At 40.2% G+C, this 25,307-nt stretch overlaps 1 protein-coding gene and 2 long non-coding RNA genes across 3 annotated transcripts; all 3 read left to right on the top strand.

The window, feature by feature from the left end:
* The first annotated feature begins 8,881 nt into the window (after positions 1-8,881).
* Positions 8,882-9,234, top strand: LOC111606228. The gene is made up of 2 exons (XR_002751972.1): positions 8,882-8,981; positions 9,078-9,234. It is a non-coding gene; the product is annotated as an uncharacterized LOC111606228 (long non-coding RNA).
* A 9,011-nt stretch (positions 9,235-18,245) lies between these two features.
* LOC111606280 lies at positions 18,246-20,199 on the top strand. Its single transcript, XM_023326785.1, has 8 exons — positions 18,246-18,543; positions 18,736-18,833; positions 19,033-19,086; positions 19,237-19,317; positions 19,456-19,545; positions 19,638-19,691; positions 20,050-20,098; positions 20,184-20,199. Exons 1-8 carry the CDS (start codon positions 18,308-18,310, stop codon positions 20,197-20,199), a joined length of 678 nt encoding a protein of 225 aa, XP_023182553.1. The 5' UTR covers positions 18,246-18,307.
* A 6-nt stretch (positions 20,200-20,205) lies between these two features.
* Positions 20,206-21,242, top strand: LOC111606231. The gene is made up of 3 exons (XR_002751975.1): positions 20,206-20,416; positions 20,807-20,981; positions 21,136-21,242. It is a non-coding gene; the product is annotated as an uncharacterized LOC111606231 (long non-coding RNA).
* The last annotated feature ends 4,065 nt before the right edge of the window (positions 21,243-25,307 follow it).

Genomic DNA, 25,307 nt, shown 5'->3' with positions numbered 1-25,307 from the left:
TTGGGAAGACTTTGTGTTTTTGTACTGAAGTTCTGGTTTAAACGTGTTTCAGTTTCTTTTCCTCTCTGCTTCCAGAAGGTTCTGGTTCTGACTTGTTCTCCCATCTGTTTCGGATCAGGCGCACTTTGGAACCCATAATGTAAACAAGTTTGCTCTTGCTAGATAAAAAATGTTGGATAAAGTTTAGCCTATCTGGAGTGGAGGGAATAAATAAGGTGGGATCTTGTTTGGAGTTAATCAGTGTGAAATAAAAGGATCCGATTGTTTTTTGACGAGTCTGTTGCTATAGAAATGATCAATTACTCTAAAAACAATGCCATCTCTGACACAAGTTAAACCAGTTTCTGCCAGTTGACCCAAATGGCAGCCAGAAAGAAGACATTTTATAGCAGTAGCCTCATTTCAGGTGGATGACATTTAGGAGTTTCTTTAATCATTTTTCTCCAGGTTTTTAATTGTTATCCATCAGAAAAAAATGTAAATAATCCAATTTAAGTTTCCTCCTCCAGATTTTTACTTATAATGTTCAAAAATGTCCGAATTTATAATTACTGGCACTCTTTCTAGACTTCTCAGGTAAGAAGAAACAGTCCCACAGCATAAGAGATCCTCCACCGTACATAATGGGCATGATACATATTTATCCGTTTGTTTCGGGCAGAATCCAGCTCAATTGTCTATTGCAGAAAAGTTCAATCCCACTTTCACCAGAACAAAGCAATAGAGCTACAATCCCAGCAGCGCTGAGCAAACTTCATATTTATGTTTGTGATGGTGGGAGAAGAAAAGCTTTTTGCAAATTACAGCTGTAGATTTGAAAATGCTTAAACCAGTAGCTATTGTTTGTGATTTCATGACTTAATATCAACAACAAGTTCTCTTGTCTTTGCCATTTTGAAGAGTGGTAAGAAGAACTCATGGATTCCAAATTCATAGTAAATTGAAACTTTAAAATCCATAAAAATCCCTGTTTGATTTATTTTACACATCTGGTCTTCTCAAATTACACATGGATAGTTTTTCCAACATTTGTTGTGCAAAATGATGCAGGAATGTTTAATTTGATGGAAAATGGAAGCCACAGCTAAGATTTTCACTGTTTTTTGTTTTTTACATTTGCGTTTTTAATGACAATTACGGTATATCACAAAGACATACCAACAGGATGAATATGTATAATATCAGAGCATCAGTGCTTTACTTCTCCATCATCAATGATCGTTTTTGCTGTTTTGTTTTGGCTACACTGGAAAAAAAATCTTTGTACATGTAGCAGATTAACATTAAATCAAACCAATATTCAACCCATTTATGATATCTTTTATTGATGGAAGACTTGTCTCTCATGCAGATTCAAACCATTTGCAAATTTACTTCATTTTAGCTAAAACAAATATGTTTTTTGACTAATAAATCTGTATTGTGGTGTCTTGCAGGAAGGGTTTGGTGTGCGTTTCCTCTACCATCACTTCCACCTGAGGCCCACCAGATGTGCCAAAGGAACAGCAGCTTCAGACTCTCGTATCTGTCCGTTCAGGAACGACAGAGTGAGCTAAGACCCAGAACCAAAGGTTAACCATGTTTTCACAGGATTAAAACCTTGGGTGTTTTTATTTTTATGATCCACAGCCACTGATGGATTGTGCCGTTTGCTATAAAACGATGGATGAGCAAATAGAAACTACTCCGGAGCCGTACGTTCACTGCATCCAGAGACCGAGGCTCACAGAGGTAAAACTTTCATCTTTCTGGTTCTGATGATGCGTTTCAGCTGATGGAGGAAGTGCTTTATGTTGATGTTTCTGTTGATGCGCTCGCCCGTTTCAGGAAATGACGACAACACGGATGAACCACTGGAAGAAGATGACCTACAAAACCGGCGGTGCCACTATTATGGCCCTGTCCACTGGCTAAAGATGCTCTTTACATGCAAAGCATCACACCAGACAGACTTCACACATGCATAAATAACTCTGTCAAAATGTGTGATTTTCTTTTTCATTTTACTGTTACATTTGACATAAAAATCTCTGATTTATATTCATTTTAAGTTCCTAAAGTGACTTTATTCCAAATATAGTCTTTTAACACAGAACATGTCACTTTCTCTGGATGTATCAGTAGAAATAAGAAATGTTTAATCCTGGATGTCAAAGAGAGGTTCATTAATTCATTTTTAATGCTCTTTACCAGTATCAATTCATATTAAATTTGGGCTTTTGGTGATGGAATGGTTTTATAACATCAGAACATTTCTAAATTTAATCTGCAAGAAAAGTTTCCATATGGATGTATATTCATACATCCCACTAATATAAGGGTCTTGTAGTAAAAATGTAATTTGCAAAATAAATGTTTGACTTTTCAAACTCATAGATTTCCAAGTTTTTTCTATAAAACCTCTGATATCAAACTTTCTGGGGTTTTCTATCTACAATTGTCCTAATACTCCGTTGCCATGCATGTTCAATAAATGTTGCCAAAACAAAACAATTCATTTTGTTGCATCTTCAGAAACAGGTTATTTCTGAAATCATAATATAAAAGACAGTGAAATATGAAATAAAACGAAGTACAAGTGCGCACACATCGCTTTAAACGAAGCAATAGTGGCAACAAGTGGAAGCGAGAGGAACTGCACGAGTTTTATACAAAAAAGCAAAAAGTTCCAGGATGTTGTCTTCTTTTGCTCCACTGCAGTTATGTTTGTCAAAAGAAAAGGAAATTCTTTATAGTATATGAGGAATATACAAAGAGGCAAAGCATGATTAATAAAAATATGAATGATGATCCTCAAACAAATACCAGTCACTGTCCAAAAGGAAGTTAACTGGAAGAAAACTGGGAGACGAACCGGTTTACTGGGAGAAACAGCCGAGTCTGGTCCAGACTTCCGGACAGCTGAGAGGAGGCGCTGCTGCCACCTGCTGGTGACTCCGAGGAACAACTTCATATCTCTTACTGTCAATAAAACATCTAATATAGAAAAATAGACGTTTTTCAACAGAGTGAGCTGACTGATGATGTCATCAGCCTCTGTGACTGATGATGTCACAGAGGCTGAAGACATCATCAGTCACAGAGGCTCTATATGACTGGCAGGCAGAACTTCTCCTTCACTCTGCATCTCAAATCGGTTGGATCAGGTTGGCATTGTGACGAATCGCTTCGTACGATTAGGACAACTTCGAAAGAGAAACAAATTCTCAGGAATTTCTAGTATTTTTAAGGATCAGTTCAGAAATACTACATCATGTTCTTCCACGTCGGTTTCCTTCTTGGATATGTAATTACTACTGCGATGAAGAAGTTCAGCAGCCGGTACGCTGCTGATGCTGATTTGGAGCAGAACAGCAGTGAAACGGCCGTTGAAACGCCAGAAGACTGCTTGGCTTTCACTGTTCCTGCTGACTCTTCTGTTGAAGAGCATAATATGAGTAAGAGCAGCGAACCGATCCCTTCCACCTTTGGGAATAGAAACGGATGTTCTGGATTTGAAGAACATCCTGAAGATGAAGTTTGTGCTAAAGAAATTAGCACAATGAAGAACGAACATGGCACTGCGGACAGCAGCTGCAACGTGGGAATGACGGGAGATTTGATGGAAACCAGTAGCTGTGAAGCAGCGAGTGTTTTGGTCAGCTCAGATCTGGCTGAGGAAGATTTGGCAGATCATTGCTACCAAGGCGACAGTCAAACAATTCCTTCTTCAGTCAACATTTGCAAGTTTTCCAACAACAGCTGGATGAGTGCCGCCATGCACAGCATCCTGAACCTCAGGAAAGCCAGAAAGTTTGTGGATGAGTATCCTGAGAAGATCTCTGGAGCTTTTTCAGAAACTCCATCACGCGCCAGTTTTCTCCATACAGACATGGAAAATCTAGGGAAACTTTTTACCCAAGAGGAAATCAAAGCAGTTCTGACAGAGATTAGTGAGAATGAACCAAATATGGGCTCAGGAAACAGGAACAAGTTAAAAGACTTTCTGAGGGTTATGTTAGACCGGTTGAACCAGAGAGGGATTGAAACCGCATGCATTTTATACAGTAATAACAGCTGTGAAGAAAGTGCCGAAGTGCCAGCCATCTTGGATTTTGGTCCCATCATCACCCTGCCGGTCACAAATCTTGTGGACACCACCGCTTCTCTCCTGAACAACTGGATTTATTTGGCTTCAGGAAAGGATTGTTCTCTGTCCTCATCCAGCTCAGCGACAAACGTCTTCCTCCATGACACTGACGTGATAACCTTGCATCTGCCATGGTTCGGCGGTTGGGCGGACTCACCACACACCGTGATTCCTAGTACAACCATTAGCATCCCCATAAAAACTGGAACTCAGTTGTACCGTCTATCGTCAGTCATTTGTCTGGACAAGCTGAGTTCTCAGGCTGACGGCTTTTACACCTATCTGGTGTATGAAGACCTGCTGTTTAAGGCTGTTAATGACAAGGTCACAACCCCAGAAACAAACAGTGTGTTCGACATTTGGCAGAACGGGTTCATGTACATCTATGAGAAGTTTTCAGAAGGTCAGGACGGACTCAGAGATGAGCTCACAGGTAGCTCTCAGGAGAGGAGCTGCGGCCCTGAAAACGCAGCCGATATGTCGACGATGAATGGATATTGTGGCGGGCCGACACCTTCGAGTCAACCAGACAATCTGATGGAAAAAAACTCCACAGCGAGCAGTGAGAGCACCGGCGCTGAGGCTGAAGACACAGACAGGGAAAGCACAGCCAGTACGCCGAGTCCCCATGCACTTAACCAGGAACATCCAACAAACGGTGATCTTGATCCAGTCATTCACGTTTGCCAGTATTTCAAACACAGATGGGCAAATGTCACGATGCACAGCATTTTGAACCTGAAAGTTATAAAGAAGTACATGGCTCAGTATCTGGCTCAGCAGGCCTGTGAAGCATCATCAGGATATCCATCTGGTGCCTCCAGGTACGACCCAGAGCAAGAAGATTTCCCAAGGAGCCGAAAGTCATGCAGTGTTCAGCAGTTTGACTTCACAAAGTGCATGACGTTTGTGAGCAAAACGACAGCATTAAATGCCTCTAAGCCAAATCAGAAGGTTGAGATCTCTTCTTTATTGAATGTTGTTTTGGTCTGGTTAAAAATGAATGCTGTCAAAGTAACCTGCACACTGCAGCAGTTTATGACTTGTGCAGACTGTGAGATAGATGAACTGGTCTCTACAAAGATAGGTGTCCTGATTAATTTGAAAAACACAAGACCAGATGACACCACAGCATCTCTCTTTGAACGCCATCTTCAGCAAGCGAGTTCTCTGAAGAAATGCTGCAGCTCTTGTAGAATAGAGAACATCTGCATCCTCGACACAACAGATGTGATCTGCATGTACCTGCATCGACAGCTCAGTGATGAAGACGGCGGACTGCTTCTGACTCCCAGTGCAACCATTGAAGCTCCGTTAGAAACGGGAACCCAATTGTTCTGTCTATCCTCGGTCATCTGCTGTGAAATCCAAAATTCCCAGATGTACAATTTTTATACATACGTGATATGTGGACAAACGGTATATAAAATTGAAGATGGAATGGTAACCAATGCAGATGAGGGCTGTGTAGAAGACATGAAGAGAAGAGGATTCATCTACTTCTATGATAAGTATGCAGAAGGAGAGGAGAGATTTAGCTTTCAGGAAAACAATTTCAAGTCTGGAACTGAACAAACTGTGCCAACGGTGGTGAACTGTAGATGCAAAAGTGTGGATAAAAGAGAAATTTACCGCCAAAAAAGAAACTATGCAATCAACATTGGTGCAAATCTGTGCATAATTTATTTCTTATTTCGGATGTTTTGTTATTTTTTGTTGCCTTTATTTACTTCTACTACATTCTTTGACGTTCCTTTCTGTATTAATGATTGGATAGCCTTTGGTTTAGCCATCATTCGCATTATTTCGCTGGTCAAAATCACCAAAAAAAAAAAAAAGGTGAAAAGGTGAGCCCAAATGAAATCAGCAGCTGTTCTTGAACCCTTTGGAATACATGCAAAAGCTTGGACTCTTTATGAAGATGTCAAGCTAGCTTTTATTTCTGCAGTCAAATAATTACTTCTACTATATTCTTAGCCTTTTCTCTCAATATGTTTGTTTAGTTTGTGACACAGGTGACATTAAATACACAGCAGGTAATCAGGGAATGAGACACACCTGGGAACAATCAAGGGGCAGAGAGAACAACACGGAGACTCAGAAGACACAGAAACTCAAAATAAACACACAGAAAAACACAGATCACAACAGTAACGTTGTTACCCCCCCAACCCCCAAGGGCGGCTCCAAGACGTCCAAAACAAGTCCAAAGCAACAAAACACAACAAGAGTGGGCGGAGACACAGGAGGCAGACCGTTGTGTGAGTCCGGCGGGCATCTGAGGCGCTTGAGGTGAACCCCACGAGGAAGGTCCGGCGGGCGACGGACGATGGAGGAGGGTGGAGGAGGGGCCGGGCCACAGGAGGCAACGGTTGAGCACTGGGGGGGACGGAGGGACTCGGAGGGAGCACTGAGAACATTAGGGGGCGGAGAAGAAGAAGAAAAATTACTTTATTCATCCCAGCAGGGAAATTATTTCGCAGTTACAGCAAGAATTTTTTATAAACAGATTAACACAGAGACACGACAGGAGCTGCATCTGCAGGCAGCCAGCTGAGCCAGCGCCATTTTTGAAGGAGGACATGCGGCAAAGGTCGTTGGGACCGGGAGTCGAACCCGCGATGTCCGCGGGTCTAAGGCCTCCAAATGTGGGGCGTGCTAACCCCCTGCGCCACCACAGCCCCAGTGAGTCGAGACCCACTTATAGGGGCAGGAAACTGTTGAGACGTTTACTCAACTCTGATTGTTCTGTGTTGGCTGATTTCCTGTTCGTGTGCTCACACGTTTTGGGTCCGTCGAGTATTAATCACAACAAATGGTAGCAGAGGATGGTTTCGTGTTGAGATACGAGCAGAGATTGGACGGGCCGTTTAAGGCAACAGCCTGCCGGGACAGTGCATGGGTGTTGGGCCCAAATAAACAGGTGAGGAAGCTTTTTCCTTAGATATACACCCTTGTACTGTTTCTTTGGGCTGTCTAAATTCCATATATCAGCCGGTGTTCATATGGAGTTGTCTGATTTGTCAGTCGTGTCGTACTGCTTTCCGTTGGTTGGTCTAAGTCTTTTATTATTCATAGGAGCAATATAAAAAAAAAAAATTTTTTAAAAATAAGTAGTTTGGGTCGATTGGCATGCAGTGAGAACTGGCCGTCTCCCCCTTGCGTCGGACGCGGCCAAGGTTAAGGCTGGGTTTTGTCGGTTTTGGCCCCGAGGAGTACTGCCCTCGAAAAAGAACGCGCTGGCCAATCTGAGTCAGCTCGAGAAACGCTAAAAGCGGTGAGAGCTGGCCACCATAGGACAACGTAGATATTGGGTTAAGGTTGATCACGATCTGCTCCTCAGATGAGGTAGAAGTACAAAGTAGAAGTACAAAGGATAAGTACAAAGTAGAAGTAAAAAGTGTTGCCATCGAGGACAAAAATAGGAGCTCTGTGGAGCGTGGATCCATTTCTGTGTTTTGTGTAAAGTTGTCTCTTTTATGTCAGCTGTGTCTCTGTCAGCTGTGTGTGTCCGACTCTGCCGCCGAGCAGACGTTTTGTCCATGCGTCGCATTTCTGTTTGTTGTAAATGTGCTTTGAAACCATGGTTGGGGTCTGGGAACTGTAATTTGGGGAAAAGTTTTTAACTTTATCTGCTGTGTTGGTTTTCTCGCCGCCGTGCGAGCAGAAAGGGGGGAAAAAAAAGAAAAAAGGGAGACAGAGGCTCGCCGCTGTGCGAGGCAGTAAAAAAAGGCAGAGAAGAGGAGAGGAGGAGGTCGACAGGGAGAAATACGATTTAAAGTGGGGCGCAGGGCCCTGGATGACGCTCTGGGAGCAAATATACGGATTAATGACTTATCTGGGGGAACATGACGAATTCCAAAAGGACTGGGATGGACAAAAAATACAAAATAAATTAAAAAGTCTGGTGGCAATGGATGGAGGCGATTTGCTAAGCAGACAGCCCCTGGGGGAAGCAGACAGCCCCCACGGATGGACCACTGGAAGAAGATGACCTACATTTTAATTAATTTGTATTGTTAACAAATTAACAGTACGGGTTGAATGTTCGATGTTTTCCCAAGCAGAACCATGTTGTTGCCCTGGGGCAACAACATTTGTTGCAGGTAGGCCTGTCACGATAGCAAATTTTGCTCAGCGATTAAGAGAGCAGCTGTTAAAATGCCCTATCAAAGCAGCAAACAGTTATTTGAAGCTGCTGGTGTCTCTGGAACCTCCAGATGGAGGATCTTCCAAAGGTTCAAAAAGAAGCAAAATCATCCTCATGCACCATCTCATGCTGCAAGGAATATCACTGTCATTGGCTGCTATGGGCATAAAATGGGAGAAACTCATGGTGTGGTCACCATCCTCCTCTGACCTCAACCCTATTGAGAACCTTTGGAGTTTCCTCAAGCAGAAGATCTGAGGGTGGACTGCAGTTCATATTGAATCAGCAGCTCTGGGAAGGTATTCTGACATCCTGCAAAGAAATTCAAGCAGAAACTATCCACAAAATCACAAGTTCAATGGATGCAAGGATTGTGCAGGTGATATCAAAGAAGGGGTCCTACGTTAACATGTAACTCGGTCTGCTAAGATGTTTTTGATTGAAATAGCTTTTGATTTTAGCACATATGACCACGTAATGCTGCACATTCAAAGAATGACTGTTTGCAGTTCTTTATAATCCATAAAATGTTTAGAAAATCTGCTCTGCATAATCATTTGGAACAGTGCATTTTGAGTTTTTTATTTTTATTATCCTCAGCCACTGATGGATTGTGCCATTTGCTATAAAACGATGGATGAGCAAATAGAAACTACTCCGGAGCCGTACGTTCACTGCATCCAGAGACCGAGGCTCACAGAGGTAAAACTTTCATCTTTCTGGTTCTGATGATGCGTTTCAGCTGATGGAGGAAGTGCTTTATGTTGATGTTTCTATTGATGCGCTCGCCCGTTTCAGGAAATGACGACAACACGGATGAACCACTGGAAGAAGATGACCTACAAAACCGGCGGTGCCACTATTATGGCCCTGTCCACTGGCTAAAGATGCTCTTTACATGCAAAGCATCACACCAGACAGACTTCACACATGCATAAATAACTCTGTCAAAATGTGTGATTTTCCTTTTCGTTTTACTGTTACATTTGACATAAAAATCTCTGATTTATATTCATTTTAAGTTCCTAAAGTGACTTTATTCCAAATATAGTCTTGTAACGCAGAACATGTCACTTTCTCTGGATGTATCAGTAGAAATAAGAAATGTTTAATCCTGGATGTCAAAGAGAGGTTCATTAATTCATTTTTAATGCTCTTTACCAGCATCAATTCATATTAAATTTGGGCTTTTGGTGATGGAATGGTTTTATAACATAAGAACATTTCTAAATTTAATCTGCAAGAAAAGTTTCCATATGGATGTATATTCATACATCCCACTAATATAAGGGTCTAGTAGTAAAAATGTAATTTGCAAAATAAATGTTTGACTTTTCAAACTCATAGATTTCCAAGTTTTTTCTATAAAACCTCTGATATCAAACTTTCTGGGGTTTTCTATCTACAATTGCCCTAATACTCCGTTGCCATGCATGTTCAATAAATGTTGCCAAAACAAAACTCTTCATTTTGTTGCATCTTCAGAAACAGGTTATTTCTGAAATCATAATATAAAAAAGACAGTGAAATATGAAATAAAACGAAGTACAAGTGCGCACACATCGCTTAAATGAAGAAATAGTGGCACCAAGTGGTAGCGAGAGGAACTGCACGAGTTTTATACAAAAAAGCAAAAAGTTCCAGGATGTTGTCTTCTTTTGCTCCACTGCAGTTATGTTTGTCAAAAGAAAAGGAAATACTTTATAGTTTATGAGGAATATACAAAGAGGCAAAGCATGATTAATAAAAATATGAATGATGATCCTCAAACAAATACCAGTCACTGTCCAAAATGAAGTTAATGATCAAAATGGACGACTGAATTCTGCGTCTGTCTGCAGCTACAGGACTGTGGTGCTATTTAAATTAAATACTGCTGATCATGACTAATGTAAATGAGTCTGAATCTGTCATGACCTCATAAAAATGAGCAGTTCATTGAAACTGTTTGAATATTTATAAGTCTTGGTTTGAATAGATTCCTCAGCGGTTACCTTATCTCTGCATATTATACAATTTTTAAATAGCCTTACTCTGTTGCAAATGTCTCTGTGCATGCTACTTTAAATAACTGTACAGTAAAATTACGTCACAAATCCACTTGGTCCATGATCTCTTTGTGAGGTGAAGCGCCGCTTTCCCAACAACAGAGATATTGAAAGTTCAGAGGTCATGAAGCAGATATTCAAAATACAACAAATTATCTCCTAAAGATATTTTCATGCACTGTATGGAAAGAGACACAAGTTTATTTGACAGTCTGACATTAAATCAGGCAAAACTTTTACTGTTTAAGGTCAGTTACCAAAGTCACTAAAGTTATTTATCTTAAGCTTAGCTTTCTTCAAATTGAAAAGTTTATGTACATGTTCTTAATAATTAGTATGGTTGCATTTTAACCTGCCAGATTTGGGTGAATAATTTTGAGTATTCTCCTTCAAGCTTCTCCGTAGTTCAGTAAACTTTCAACTAACTCAATTTAAATGCTGTATCCTGTTTTGATTTTTAATCTGCATTTTAAGGTCTCTGATTTTATTATATTAACTGTTAGTGATTGTTTTTGACATTTCTGCAGAGGTGGGCAAGGTAGCCAAAAATTATATTTAAGAGTAGCACTAATTCAATATATTTTTTACTCAAGTAGCTGTCCAAGAAAATACTCAAGAGTAAAACTAATCAAATAATTTAATATTTAAAAATGACAATCAGACCAATTTTTTGTACTTTAAGGACCAAAATAAAAATAATTCATGTAGCATAATTACAAAAGAACAAACTCTGGAGATATACACTGCTCAAAAAAATAAAGGGAACACTTTAAGTGTTAAACACCTGTTTAAGTGTTCCCTTTATTTTTTTGAGCAGTGTATTTATATATATACACTGCTCAAAAAAATAAAGGGAACACTCAAATAACACATCCTAGATCTGAATGAAAGAAATATTCTCATTGAATACTTTGTTCTGTACAAAGTTGAATGTGCTGACAACAAAATCACACAAAAATCATCAATGGAAATCAAATTTATTAACCAATGGAGGCCTGGATTTGGAGCCACACACAAAATTAAAGTGAAATAACACTACACGCTGATCCAACTTTAATGTAATGTCCTTAAAACAAGTCAAAATGAGGCTCAGTATTGTGTGTGGCCTCCACGTGCCTGTATGACCTCCCTACAACGCCTGGGCATGCTCCTGATGAGGTGGCGGATGGTCTCCTGAGGGATCTCCTCCCAGACCTGGACTAAAGCAACCGCCAACTCCTGGACAGTCTGTGGTGCAACGGGACGTTGGTGGATGGAGCGAGACATGATGTCCCAGATGTGCTCGATCGGATTCAGGTCTGGGGAATGGGCTGGCCAGTCCATAGCTTCAATGCCTTCATCTTGCAGGAACTGCTGACACACTCCAGCCACATGAGGTCTAGCATTGTCCTGCATTAGGAGGAACCCAGGGCCAACCGCACCAGCATATGGTCTCACAAGGGGTCTGAGGATCTCATCTCGGTACCTAATGGCAGTCAGGCTACCTCTGGCGAGCACATGGAGGGCTGTGCGGCCCTCCAAAGAAATGCCACCCCACACCATTACTGACCCACCGCCAAACCGGTCATGCCGAAGGATGTTGCAGGCAGCAGACCGCTCTCCACGGCGTCTCCAGACTCTGTCACATGTGCTCAATGTGAACCTGCTTTCATCTGTGAAGAGCACAAGGCGCCAGTGGCGAATTTGCCAATCCTGGTGTTCTCTGGCAAATGCCAAGCGTCCTGCACGGTGTTGGGCTGTGAGCACAACCCCCATCTGTGGACGTCGGGCCCTCATACCATCCTCATGGAGTCGGTTTCTAACCGTTTGTGCAGACACATGCACATTTGTGGCCTGCTGGAGGTCATTTTGTAGGCTCTGGCAGTGCTCCTCCTGTTCCTTCTTGCACAAAGGCGGAGGTAGCGGTCCTGCTGCTGGGTTGTTGCCGTCCTACGGCCTCCTCCACGTCTCCTGGTGTACTGGCCCCAGATAGCACATGATGTTAAATCAACGTTGAAAAATAGTTAGAATCGTTGATTTTTGGTTGAAGTCGACAAATGACGGTGGATCAACCATCAAACAACCATCCAATCAAACCGTTGAAACTGTGACATTGAATCAACGTTGTTTTGTGGTTGAAATCTGATCACTGAAATGCCGAAGTCTGATTAATGGTTGATTTTTGGTTGAAGACGACAAATGACGGTGGATCAACCATCAAACAACCATCCACCTCTAGCCAAGTAACCAGTGTTGAAACTGTGTCATTGAATCAATGTTGTTTTGTGGTTGAAATCTAATGACTGAAATGCCGATGTCTGATCAACATCTGATCAATATTGCCTCACCCCTTCCCCTCCTCTCCTCCTCATCAGAGCTCTGGGTCAGAGCATTTTATTACTGAGCGGGGGTTATCACATTTAAATTAAGCACTGTAGAGGATAGTGGGTGCTGATTCCTTTCTGTACATTTTCTTACTTGTTCATAACAATTCTCACTGACTGTGTGTGTGTGATATATTGACACAAAAACATCTACAACTTACTAAAAGGAGTGGAGCGGTCCACCCCCACCGTTTACATGAGTGGGATAGCCCAACCACACAGCTGCTTCGCTGTTGGCTTGTTGGAATATATGTTAATTCAATGTTGAATTACCATCACAAAGGTTGCATGTTTGGTTGAGGTCGACAACTGATGGTGGATCAACTATAAAACAACCATTCAATTCTAGCCAATTAACATCCATTGATTGAAATGCCAAAATTGAATCCAGTGTTTTTCAGCACCGGCACCAGGCACACTGCCCTGCAAGTTTTAGGCATTTCCCTAATTCAGCACACATGATTTTAATTGACATCTAATTAACAGGGTTTTGCTGAACTGAAAACACGCAGGTCAGTTTGATTGAGGACAAGGTTTGGGAAAGAACTACCCAGATAGCACACGATGTTAATTCAATGTTGAATTATTATCAGAAAGGTTTCATGTATGTTTGAGGTCGACAATTGATGGTGGATCAACTATAAAACAACCATTCAATTCTAGCCAATTAACTAATGTTGAAACTGTGTCATTAAATCATTGATGTTTTGTGGTTAACATCAAATAAATGAAATGCCGCCAACGTCGAGTCCAGTGTGTTTCAGCACTGGTCCTCCAGGCACTACAAGTTTTAGGCATTTCCTACGGTGGCCGACAGGTGCAAATGCGCAGCAAAAGAGAAAACATGCAAACAAAAAAGAAGACACCCCCGAATGAAATGCAGCAAATAAAAAGAGAGACGCAAACACCCCCGAATGAAATGCAGCAAATAAAAAGTGTTGAAAACGGAAGTGCTCCAGACCACTAGGGGGAGTCAAAGAAAATAGTATTCATTTCTATGGGACCAGATGCAAGATTCTTCTTCTTCTTCTTCTTCTTGGTATTTATTGGCGGTTGGCAACAAACTTACAGTAGCATTACCGCCACTTACCAGTATGGAGTGTGGTTCGAGATGGTCTATAAACTTTCACTTTCTACCTTTTCCCTCCATTAACTCCTGATTAAACATACCCCCACACATACACACCTGCTTATATTATCCAACTTGCTTATAGCTTTATATACCCCTCTTTGATATTCTTTACACACTCACACCCAACTTGCTCTACTCATATCCTATGAAATAGCTTTGTTTTTTTAAGATACCGAATAATTATTTGAATATGTCTACTCCCGAAATCTCTCCTCAAAAATTCTATTAAATTAAACCTTTCTTTAATACCTACACACTCTCTCAGCATGCATCTTCTCTCTTCTTCATACTTACAACACTCTAAAATAACATGCTCTATTGTTTCAGACTTCTCACAATAATCACACTTTCCAGATGCAAGATTCAGAGAGATACCTTTACTTTCTTTCAAATTTCTTTCTCTGAATCTTGCATCTGGTCCCATAGAAATGAATACTATTTTCTTTGACTCCCCCTAGTGGTCTGGAGCACTTCCGTTTTCAACACTTTTTGTTTGCTGCATTTCATTCGGGGGTGTTTGCGTCTCTCTTTTTATTTGCTGCATTTCATTCGGGGGTGTTTGCGTCTCTCTTTTTATTTGCTGCATTTCATTCGGGGGTGTTTGCGTCTCTCTTTTTATTTGCTGCATTTCATTCGGGGGTGTCTTCTTTTTTGTTTGCATGTTTTCTCTTTTGCTGCGCATTTGCACCTGTCGGCCACCGTAATTTCCCTAATTCAGCACACATGATATTAATTGACATCTGATTAACAGGGTTTTGCTGAACTGAAAACACGCAGGTCAGTTTGATTGAGGACAAGATTTGGGGAAGAACTAGTAATCTAAATGTTCTAAAAGTGGAGGGGTGTTTATTACACCCCTCCACTTCACTCTCACATTCTAACCCCCAACCCCTCTCCCTCCACCCTTCACCTCTCACCTGGCTTGTCTACCCCTCAACCTCCCTCCCCCTTTCTACTCTCCTCCTCTCCTCCTTTGACTCCGGGTGAAACTACTTTTATTTTTTGTGAGGGTTACTCACATTATAATTTAAGTAGTATGTGTTGGTAACATTGGGTTGTAATTCTGTCCTGTACATCTTCTTACTTGTCTGTAAATGTTATGACTGACTATGTATGTGTGATATGTTGACACAAAAACACATAGAAGTCACTAAAAGGAGTTAGGTGGTCCACCTCCCCCATTTCATGACTGGTATGTCCCAACCACATAGCCCCTTTGCAGCAGGATTGGTGCAACCCGTTTCTGAATTTAATTATTCAACCCCCAGCACTTTTGTGGTAAGTGTGGCCAATCTACCTTGATCTTAACCTATTTATTATAAACCAACTGCATTGTGTTGCGCTTAAGTTGCAGCTTGGTAGGGAAATAAGCAGTGATGGCATAATTATGTTGAAAAACTAACTTTAAATCAGATTTTGATAACACTAAAGTTGGGTTGTACACTTTGTGAGGTCTCAGGATGCTTGGTCCTGCTATAGTGAGGCATTTGCTTATGCTGGTATTTTAAAATGAACAGTAACTTTCGCATTATAATAATTGCCTTTCTTGATATGGATCTAATTGTACAAATATGTTTCGGCTTGTTTCATCTTGCATATTAAAATGCAGCATTTTATTCTGAATCTCTTCATCTCCTTTTTTTATTTTTCCAGCTATATTTAAATATAACAGCTTTAAAGAAAGAAGACAATTGTAGGTAAACAGGTGCAGTTTGTCTACATTAGAGTAAAGCACCACCACACTCTTTAAGATGTCGGCTTCTTCTCGGGCTAAAAGACGTAGAGTTAACAAATTATTGAAAGAGACAGAGCAGCAAATCCTCACCGAGTATAAGTTAATAGTTAATGCTAATCCAAGGAAGAAACAGAAGAAATATCATGTTGCAGCCTCTTGTCAGTGCAGGTTGGATGTACTACCTTTTTGAGATATTTCAGACTTGCCACTAAACAGACGACTAACTATCAGTGCTGTGAATGAAAATACTGACTTGCCAGGTGAGTCAGAAGCACATTTTGAAAGTATAGTGGAGGATGAGCTTGACAGTGATGACAATAATGATTTGCTCAGGATAAGTTTAAAGTATTGGGCAACATCCTATTCAATCTCTCTGGTTGCACTGTCATCTTTGCTGTCTATTTTGACCATGTTTCACCCTACCCTACCAAAAGATGGGAGAACATTGCTTGGAACACCCAGAAATGTGCCCATCACTACAATTCAAGGGGGAGATTATTATCATTTTGGAATAGTCAAAGGGGTGCTTTCACGGTTGGCATGTTTGTGTGTACCATCAACTATGACTACTATTAATATCCAGTTTAATATAGATGGCTTACCTTTATTTAAAAGTTCCAAACTTCAGTTTTGACCCATACTTGGATGTCTGACATGTGACTACACAAAGTCCCCATTTGTTGTAGGCATTTTTTGTGGTCTAAGCAAGCCAGTGAGTGTTTTTGAGTACCTGGCTCAGTTTGTCAAAGATCTTCAGAATGTATTGTGTAATGGCATTATTTATAATGGTAAGCAATTTAATGTAGAAATTTCTGCCTTTATTTGTGATGCGCCGGCAAGAGCTTATATTAAGCAGGTCAAAGGATTCAATGGCTATTCAGGTTGTGACAAATGCTTTCAGGAGGGTGTATGGATGAATAAAATGACATTTCCTGAAACAAAGCATAAACTTAGGACAGACTCCAGTTTCTCTGACATGGTTGATGAGGAACATCACATTGGAAAGAGCCCTTTATCTGGTTTAGTTAAGATGGTTTCTATGTTTCCACCAGATTACATGCATGTCTGTTGTCTCGGAGTTACAAGGAAAATGCTTCATATATGGTTAAAGGGGAAACATTTAGCAACAAAGTTTCCTTCCCAAACTGCAGCAGGCATTTCAGATAAACTCCTAAAGCTACGTTTCTACACGCCTTCTGAGTTTAACCGTAAACCAAGGGGACTGTCGGAGATAGATCGGTGGAAAGCTACTGAGTTCCGATCCTTCATGTTATATTGGGGTCCTGTTGTTTTGAAGGATTCACTCCCCAGTGAGCTGTATGACAATTTTATGTTGTTTTCCGTTGGAATGTACATGTTGCTGTCCCCTAGTATATCTGAGGAAATGTTAGCCTTTGCACAAAAGTTGATGGTTGCTTTTGTTGAACACTTTGGGGAATTATATGGAAAAGATGAAATTGTGTACAATATACACCAGCTTACTCATTTGGCTGAAGAATACAGGAGGTTCGGCAATCTAGATAATATATCAGGATTTCCTTTTGAGAATTGTCTTGGTCAAATTAAGCATCTTCTACGCAAGCCACATCAGACACTACAACAGGTAGTTAAAAGGTTGTCTGAAACCTCACATGTTGGACCCACATGTTCTAGAGATTATCCAAAGTTGCTTAACATCCACATTGATGGTCCAGTCCCCACACAGTTTATTTCTTCACAACAGTACAGGAAGGTCTCCACTCATCGGTTTACTTTGTCCACAAAGAAAGGAGACAATTGTGTTGAAGTTGGAGATGGATTTGCATTAATAGAGAATATTATTAAATCAGAAGAGGATACATATATAATCGTCAGAATGTACGGACACAAACAGCCATATTACATGTATCCCTGTGAATCATCATACATTGGCACATACAAAGTCAGTGGCTTGAAAGAAAATATAGGGGTAGTTGGACTGGCCTCTATCAAGCGCAAATGCCTTCTCTGTCCAGACATGGATGGTGCCATTGTAATACCACTACTTCATTTAGCATAGTCATGCTGCCCTGCCAAAGTGCAGTATCTGTAACTGAGATGTATATCATGGCATAAATTACCTAAAAATAACATTTATCTAATTCTTACCTGTGCAAATAACATGTTTGACTGGCCAAAAACTACAATGTCTGTAGTGCACTTTGGCTTTGAAGAGTGAAATGGGGATGACCTGTAAGGAGATATCATGAGTAGGTCTCATTTCATCCCTAGCCCTTCGAAGATGAGTAGAGAGGCACTGTGGTCAGTTGTACAGTTCCCAAATGGTGGGACAGCAGTAGTTCTAGAGAGCTGGTTTAAAGCTGAGGAACAGACGCTGTTATGGCCCCCAAAACACATAACACTCAAGAAAGCCCTTCGAGACGGAATGCAACCAGACGACAAATGGATCACCTATACGGATGTACGAGTCCTCATTACGTGTGGTGAGTAACTGGTGCAACACATGCACAGCTGTTCTACACAGTCGTGCTGTCATGTTATAGATAAATCAGCTCAATATTTTCTTCTTTTCAAGTATGTTTATCTATTGGGACATGACATTACAGATGCAGAAGTTTGTTTAGGAGGCTACATTAAACCAAGTAAACAATATATATAATTATAATAAAGCGCTGGTACCTCAGAGGTCCAGCTGAGATGTTTTGTGTATGTAAAATCAGAGAAGACAAATGTGAGGAGGCAAATAGTGATTGGCCAGAATGAGATGATGTATGATAGTAGCGCTTCACACAGGTGTGATTGTTCTGTTTTTTGGGAGTTGGGAAGGAGCTGTTAGGGTAGTTCTGCACTGGACTGCAGACATGCAAATTGGCATTTACCCTCTGCTCTTTACAGAGACCCTTGATGAGGCGAAAAAACGAGAGACAAAATATAACACCACAATGTGTCCAACATCTGAAGTTGAATCTCATGATGAAGGAGCTATCCGCCAAAAAAGAATATCCAGGTACATTACTAACTTTATCACAGTGATAACTTTCCCTAGGGCGTTGCAACTAGAAAATAACAACCACTGCTAAAAGGATGGCTCAAAGTGGCCAGAGTGTCCATGTATTCAGACGGTAGCCTTGACTAATAAGTGTAGTATCTTAACTACAGTTGTAATATTCATATAGTGTATTATCATAATGTTTTGTAGGCCAAATCAGCAGTTTATGCATTCTGATTCTGAAGACCATCAGAGTAGCAGTGCAAAAAGAAAGCGTTTTGCCAAACCACCTGATGTTGGATGTCCAGGTATTGTTTCCTTTATATTGACACTATGCTCACTTCTACACAGTCAAAAAAGGAATTACATATAACAGTGTACCAATAAAAGGACATTTTAATTTGATTGAAATTGTGTTTCTTGCTGAAATTGTGTATAGTTTTAGCACTTAGAGCTAAAACTAATTGTGTATAGTTTTAGCTCTTAATTATTTCCTATTTTTCTTAGTAGATCTTGTTGCTAGCAACTACCAACAATCACTAGCTGATGAAGTTCTTAATGGTGAGTCGTCAAGCAGTCTCATAAGACTGTGATGTCAAAGCAATGCTTTAAATATAGAGCAGTCAGCTGAATGTAAGTCTCACATTTTCTCATATGGAAGGTTACAGTAATAACCTCACTGCTTTGTGTATTTCCTACTTTGTGTTCAAGCTGAGATGCCAGGTTTTGCTACAGCCCACTGTGTCCAGTACCACAAGTTGCAGAATCCACAGCGACAAAGTACAAGTATTGGTATGATACTGTACTCTTTCAGTAATAGTGATGGGTATCTTAGTGATTCTGGCTAATTAGTTAGTTTGATCAAACATTTAGATTATGTATCTTGTGTTTACACTTGTAAACTATTGCGAAATGTAACTATATCTACAGGGTTGTCTGGATGCAGCTCAAGGCAGTATAACCATCGCCCTGGTCTCTCACAATGTGCACAAAATAGGCTGCCATTGGATATATCACAGAGTAACCCACTTTACTACATACATATACAGTGATCTGTGTTGACTAATGAATTCACTTTAGCTAAGTTTTTGCATTTCTTATTCACTTAAAAGCAAACTCCGACCAGAATGATGTATTGGATTCAGCGCCTAATCAAGGTTTCGAAGGTATCAAGACAGTCATCCAACATTTGTAGACATTTTGTGATCTGAATGTGTGAGGTTGTGTCTATATTTGAACTGTGGTCATTGCTCACATCTGTGTGAGCAATGACACCAACTCTTTAAATGCTTTGACACTTATGCATTATTTTTTAAAGGCAAACATAACACAAAGCCCTGACAGTATTTTCTTTTTGCCATTGTGATCTTGTGTATTCCACTCATCAGAGTTCTCTCCTGATTAGATGCAGAAATGTCCTTATCTATAAAAGATCTGTAGGAAACATTTCACACCTAAAGAAAGTCGGTGTCATTTTGGCACCTAACCTTTAAACTTCTGTGCATGAATATTTGTGTTTTGCAGATGCAACCACACAAAGGGCCAGCAATAATGGGCAGCTTTTGAGAGGCAAGTCTATTGGACATAATGTATTTGTAATGTGTCATTTTCAGGTTATTTTGATGTTGCACTTAAAGATTTTTAATGTTCTCCTGAAGACCTCGCTATCCATAAGATGACATCGATGCTTGCTGAAGCTCTTGTGATTGTGAAGGATCTATCCAGAGATGTCCAATTCATTAAGAACAATTTGGCTCAGAGTAACATTACACCAGGTAGCACACAAGGACCAGCAAACCTTGTACTCCCCTTCCAGCTGCCAATTGAAAGTGAAGAAGATTTCAGTAAAGCAGAGTCATTACTGATTGAAGAGACAGTGCGTCAAAAGATGGTAATTCATTTGAAAGACTGATCAGCATCAATGTAGATTATGTCAGTGTGAGTCTTTTTCTAAGGGCAAAATGTTAGCTCTTTAGCTACTTGAACACAAATTGTAATCTACAAGTTCTGAACATGTCACAGAGCTTGTAGATGTGCTATTTATGAAACATTTTGCAATTATTCACATAGATGATTTAAATTTTGACCTAACACAAATTGGGACCAGGATGGTTAATAACGCTAATATCCATGACCATGAATGAACACTATGGAGTGGAATATCAGTGCATAAGCATAAATACAGTATCAAAACAAGGTTATGCCTCTGCTGTGTTTTTAATTTACATGATATAATGCTGCTGTGTAATGCTATGCCTTCATGTTCTTGTCTCTGATGTAGATTGCTCGACTGGCTCTAGTAGGAGGCACCAATTCAGCCAACATGATAAGAAGAATGTTGACAACTTGTATGAGAAATGCCCTGGCAAGTCAGTTCAACTGGGCTGGGAAGAAACATAGGCATTCCCAGAGTAAAAAGCCATTCAAGGACACAATCCTGCAAGAGTGCATATTAGGTGAGCTTCCTCTACTGGAAAAGGGCTTTGAATTTTAATTGTAGGAAATGAGACTGTTGGTGAATCAGAATCTAAACAAAGTGAGGGTAGGGGATAATAAGAAATTTTATGTGAGATACCCTCCATCGTAATGATGTTCTTTTGTGTCTTTCAGTTGCTGCTCGTCAATTCGAACCAGGCCTAACTGATCAAAATTACAGCGAAACAGTAAAGAAATGGTTTCGCTATGCACCAGACCGGGAGGGAGGCATTGAAAGGCAACCAAAGGGACGGCCAGAAGACTGAAATTAAATAAAATATTTAAGCAATGCCATGGTGTTTTTATGTGGTTTATTTCAGGATGATGGTTATGATGGTTGAATAAATATTGATTGAATGCAGAATCAACACAAATGTGCGTGCAGAACCACGTTCAGATGAAGGTTGAATCAACGTTGATTCCTAACCTATTCAATGTAGAATCAACCGAAATATGTGTGCAGAACCACAGTCGAATGACTGTCGAATCAACATTGATTCAATGTAGAATCAAGACAATTCCGGATGCAGATCCACGTTCAGATGAGTGTTGAATCAACATTGATTAAACGTAGAATCAACCGACATATGTGTGCAGAACCACAGTCAGATGACTGTCGAAGCAACATTGATTCAATGTAGAATCAAGACAATTCCGGATGCAGATCCACGTTCAGATGAGTGTTGAATCAACATTGATTCAATGTAGAATCAACGGAAATCCGGATGCAGATCCACGTTCAGATGATGGTTGACTCAACATTGATATAATGTAGAATCAACATGGATTCATAACTGATTCAATGTACTATCAACACAAATATGCATACAAGTTGACATACAGATGATGGTTGAATCAACATTGATATAATGTCAGTTATGGTTGAAACCCTATCGTTGATTCAACATACAAGTCACCGACCACTTTCAATGTTGTTTCAATGTCAGCGTTCAACGTTGATTCAATGTTTCTGGCTGACATTGATTCAATGTTGTTTCAATCATTCTGTGCTATCTGGGGCCTGTCTCCTGGTAGCGCCTCCAGCCTCTGGACACTACGCTGACAGACACAGCAAACCTTCTTGCCACAGCTCGCGTTGATGTGGCATCCTGGATGAGCTGCACTACCTGAGCCACTTGTGTGGGTTGTGGAGTCCGTCTCATGCTACCACGAGTGTGAAAGCACCACCAACATTCAAAACTGACCAAAACATCAGCCAGACAGCATAGGTACTTAGAAGTGGTCTGTGGTCCCAACTGCAGAACCACTCCTTTATTGAGTGTGTCTTGCTAATTGCCAATAATTTCCACTTGTTGTCTATTCCATTTGCACAACAGCAGGTGAAATTGATTGTCAATCAGTGTTGCTTCCTAAGTGTACAGTTTGATTTCACAGAAGTTTGATTTACTTGGAGTTATATTGTGTTGTTAAAGTGTTCCCTTTATTTTTTTGAGCAGTGTATATATATATTAAGGAGCAAAATTAAAATAATTCATCTAAATAAAAATTAAAAACTAAAATAAATGGGAAAAATCAAAGTATTTCTATTTAAAACTTATGAAACGTTAAAATAACAAAACCTGCAGGTCTACGTCTTGTGAATTTTTGGCTTCATTCAGTGAAGTTACTCATAGTAAGTAGAATATCCAGAAACAGAACTCAAGTAAAAGTGGCAATACTTTACAATAAAATTACTCAACTAAAGGTAAAAAGCACAGCCTAATAAAAATACTCCTAAAAGTACATTTCTCAACAAAAAAAACCCTCAAGTACCTAAGAGTAACAAGTTTGTTCAACCTCTAGATTTCTGTAAATATAAATTGTATTTTAAATATAATTAATTATTATTATTATTATTGAGCTACAGTGACAATAGAGAGATAATGGAACCAAAGTTTTAAATGTTTTTCAACAACGCATCTTGACATACACTGGACATAATTACTCACCTGAAATAAGGTTTAGCTGATTTTAAAAACAATAGTTACAGAGAAAAATGGACTAAAGTCCAAATCCAACTTCCTGTGGCATTCAGCCACACTAGTAAGAGTTTAGTCAACCATTCTTCTACAGTCCATTCAGGAATAAACTCACACTGGGTTGCTTATGTATGAAAACAATTTGAGAGTAATTTGAACTTTTGAACTCCTAAAAGTTGGCACAGTGTTACAGGTCCTGAGTGTCAGAACTGCTGTAACAGTGATGATGCAATCTAAAGGACAAACAGACAGGAGTCAGCAGTGGAACGTAGCGCTGCCTTTAGCATCCAGATTGCTTTTATTATTATTATTATTATTATTATTATTATTATTATTATTATTATTTGTTAACACACAAAACCTTTGTCTTATAACACAGTAAATCCTTTTACATTGCCACTGGTCTACCTTCATGACAGGCAAAAGTCAACCCCACACTGCTGAAGACAACCGCGGCACATACACCAAACAGGACAAACCAACTGCCGCAAAGCTTCACTGTAATTTTACTGTATTCCTTTCTTTTTAAAAAAACAAACAAACAAACAAATAAAACTTCTCAAACACCAACGCGTTAAAATATAACGGTCCTACAAGAAGACGTTATATTTCAACGGCCCCACATGAAGACGTTAAAACATAACGGTCCTCAGAGCGAGCCGGCACATTACCAACTACCCCCGTCCGACAATACTGACAAAACGGTGCATAGAAACCGCGACTCAGTGATACATCACGTCAATCAATATATACACATCTTACAAAGTTGTCTTGGTGGGTTTTTACCACTGTATACTGACCTAAAGGTTTACATGGTTTGAACTTAGTCTTGTTTTAATCCTTTAAAATGTCGTACTTAATTTTAGCCATCATACTCATGACTCTCACCTTCTCAACCATCAATGTTAGAAGTGTGAAGTCGCGAGTTAGAGCCCAGAGTGTTTTATCCTTTTTTCCAAAAAGTTCCAGGATGTTGTCTTCTTTTGCTCCACTGCAGTTATGTTTGTCAAAAGAAAATGAAATACTTTATAGTATATGAGGAATATACAAAGAGGCAAAGCATGATTAATAAAAATATGAATGATGATCCTCAAACAAATACCAGTCACTGTCCAAAAGGAAGTTAACTGGAAGAAAAATGGGAGACGAACCGGTTTACTGGGAGAAACAGCCGAGTCTGGTCCAGACTTCCGGACAGCTGAGAGGAGGCGCTGCTGCCACCTGCTGGTGACTCCGAGGAACAACTTCATATCTCTTACTGTCAATAAAACATCTAATATAGAAAAATAGACGTTTTTCAACAGAGTGAGCTGACTGATGATGTCATCAGCCTCTGTGACTGATGATGTCACAGAGGCTGAAGACATCATCAGTCACAGAGGCTCTATATGACTGGCAGGCAGAACTTCTCCTTCACTCTGCATCTCAAATCGGTTGGATCAGGTTGGCATTGTGACGAATCGCTTCGTACGATTAGGACAACTTCGAAAGAGAAACAAATTCTCAGGAATTTCTAGTATTTCTAAGGATCAGTTCAGAAATACTACATCATGTTCTTCCACGTCGGTTTCCTTCTTGGATATGTAATTACTACTGCGATGAAGAAGTTCAGCAGCCGGTACGCTGCTGATGCTGATTTGGAGCAGAACAGCAGTGAAACGGCCGTTGAAACGCCAGAAGACTGCTTGGCTTTCACTGTTCCTGCTGACTCTTCTGTTGAAGAGCATAATATGAGTAAGAGCAGCGAACCGATCCCTTCCACCTTTGGGAATAGAAACGGATGTTCTGGATTTGAAGAACATCCTGAAGATGAAGTTTGTGCTAAAGAAATGAGCACAATGAAGAACGAACATGGCACTGCGGACAGCATCTGCAACGTGGGAATGACGGGAGATTTGATGGAAACCAGTAGCTGTGAAGCAGCGAGTGTTTTGGTCAGCTCAGATCTGGCTGAGGAAGATTTGGCAGATCATTGCTACCAAGGCGACAGTCAAACAATTCCTTCTTCAGTCAACATTTGCAAGTTTTCCAACAACAGCTGGATGAGTGCCGCCATGCACAGCATCCTGAACCTCAGGAAAGCCAGAAAGTTTGTGGATGAGTATCCTGAGAAGATCTCTGGAGCTTTTTCAGAAACTCCATCACGCGCCAGTTTTCTCCATACAGACATGGAAGATCTAGGGAAACTTTTTACCCAAGAGGAAATCAAAGCAGTTCTGACAGAGATTAGTGAGAATGAACCAAATATGGGCTCAGGAAACAGGAACAAGTTAAAAGACTTTCTGAGGGTTATGTTAGACCGGTTGAACCAGAGAGGGATTGAAACCG

This window comes from Xiphophorus maculatus, chromosome 21, assembly GCF_002775205.1.
Source record: "Xiphophorus maculatus strain JP 163 A chromosome 21, X_maculatus-5.0-male, whole genome shotgun sequence".
Taxonomy (NCBI): domain Eukaryota; kingdom Metazoa; phylum Chordata; class Actinopteri; order Cyprinodontiformes; family Poeciliidae; genus Xiphophorus; species Xiphophorus maculatus.
This window is presented reverse-complemented; position numbering and strand designations above follow the sequence as displayed.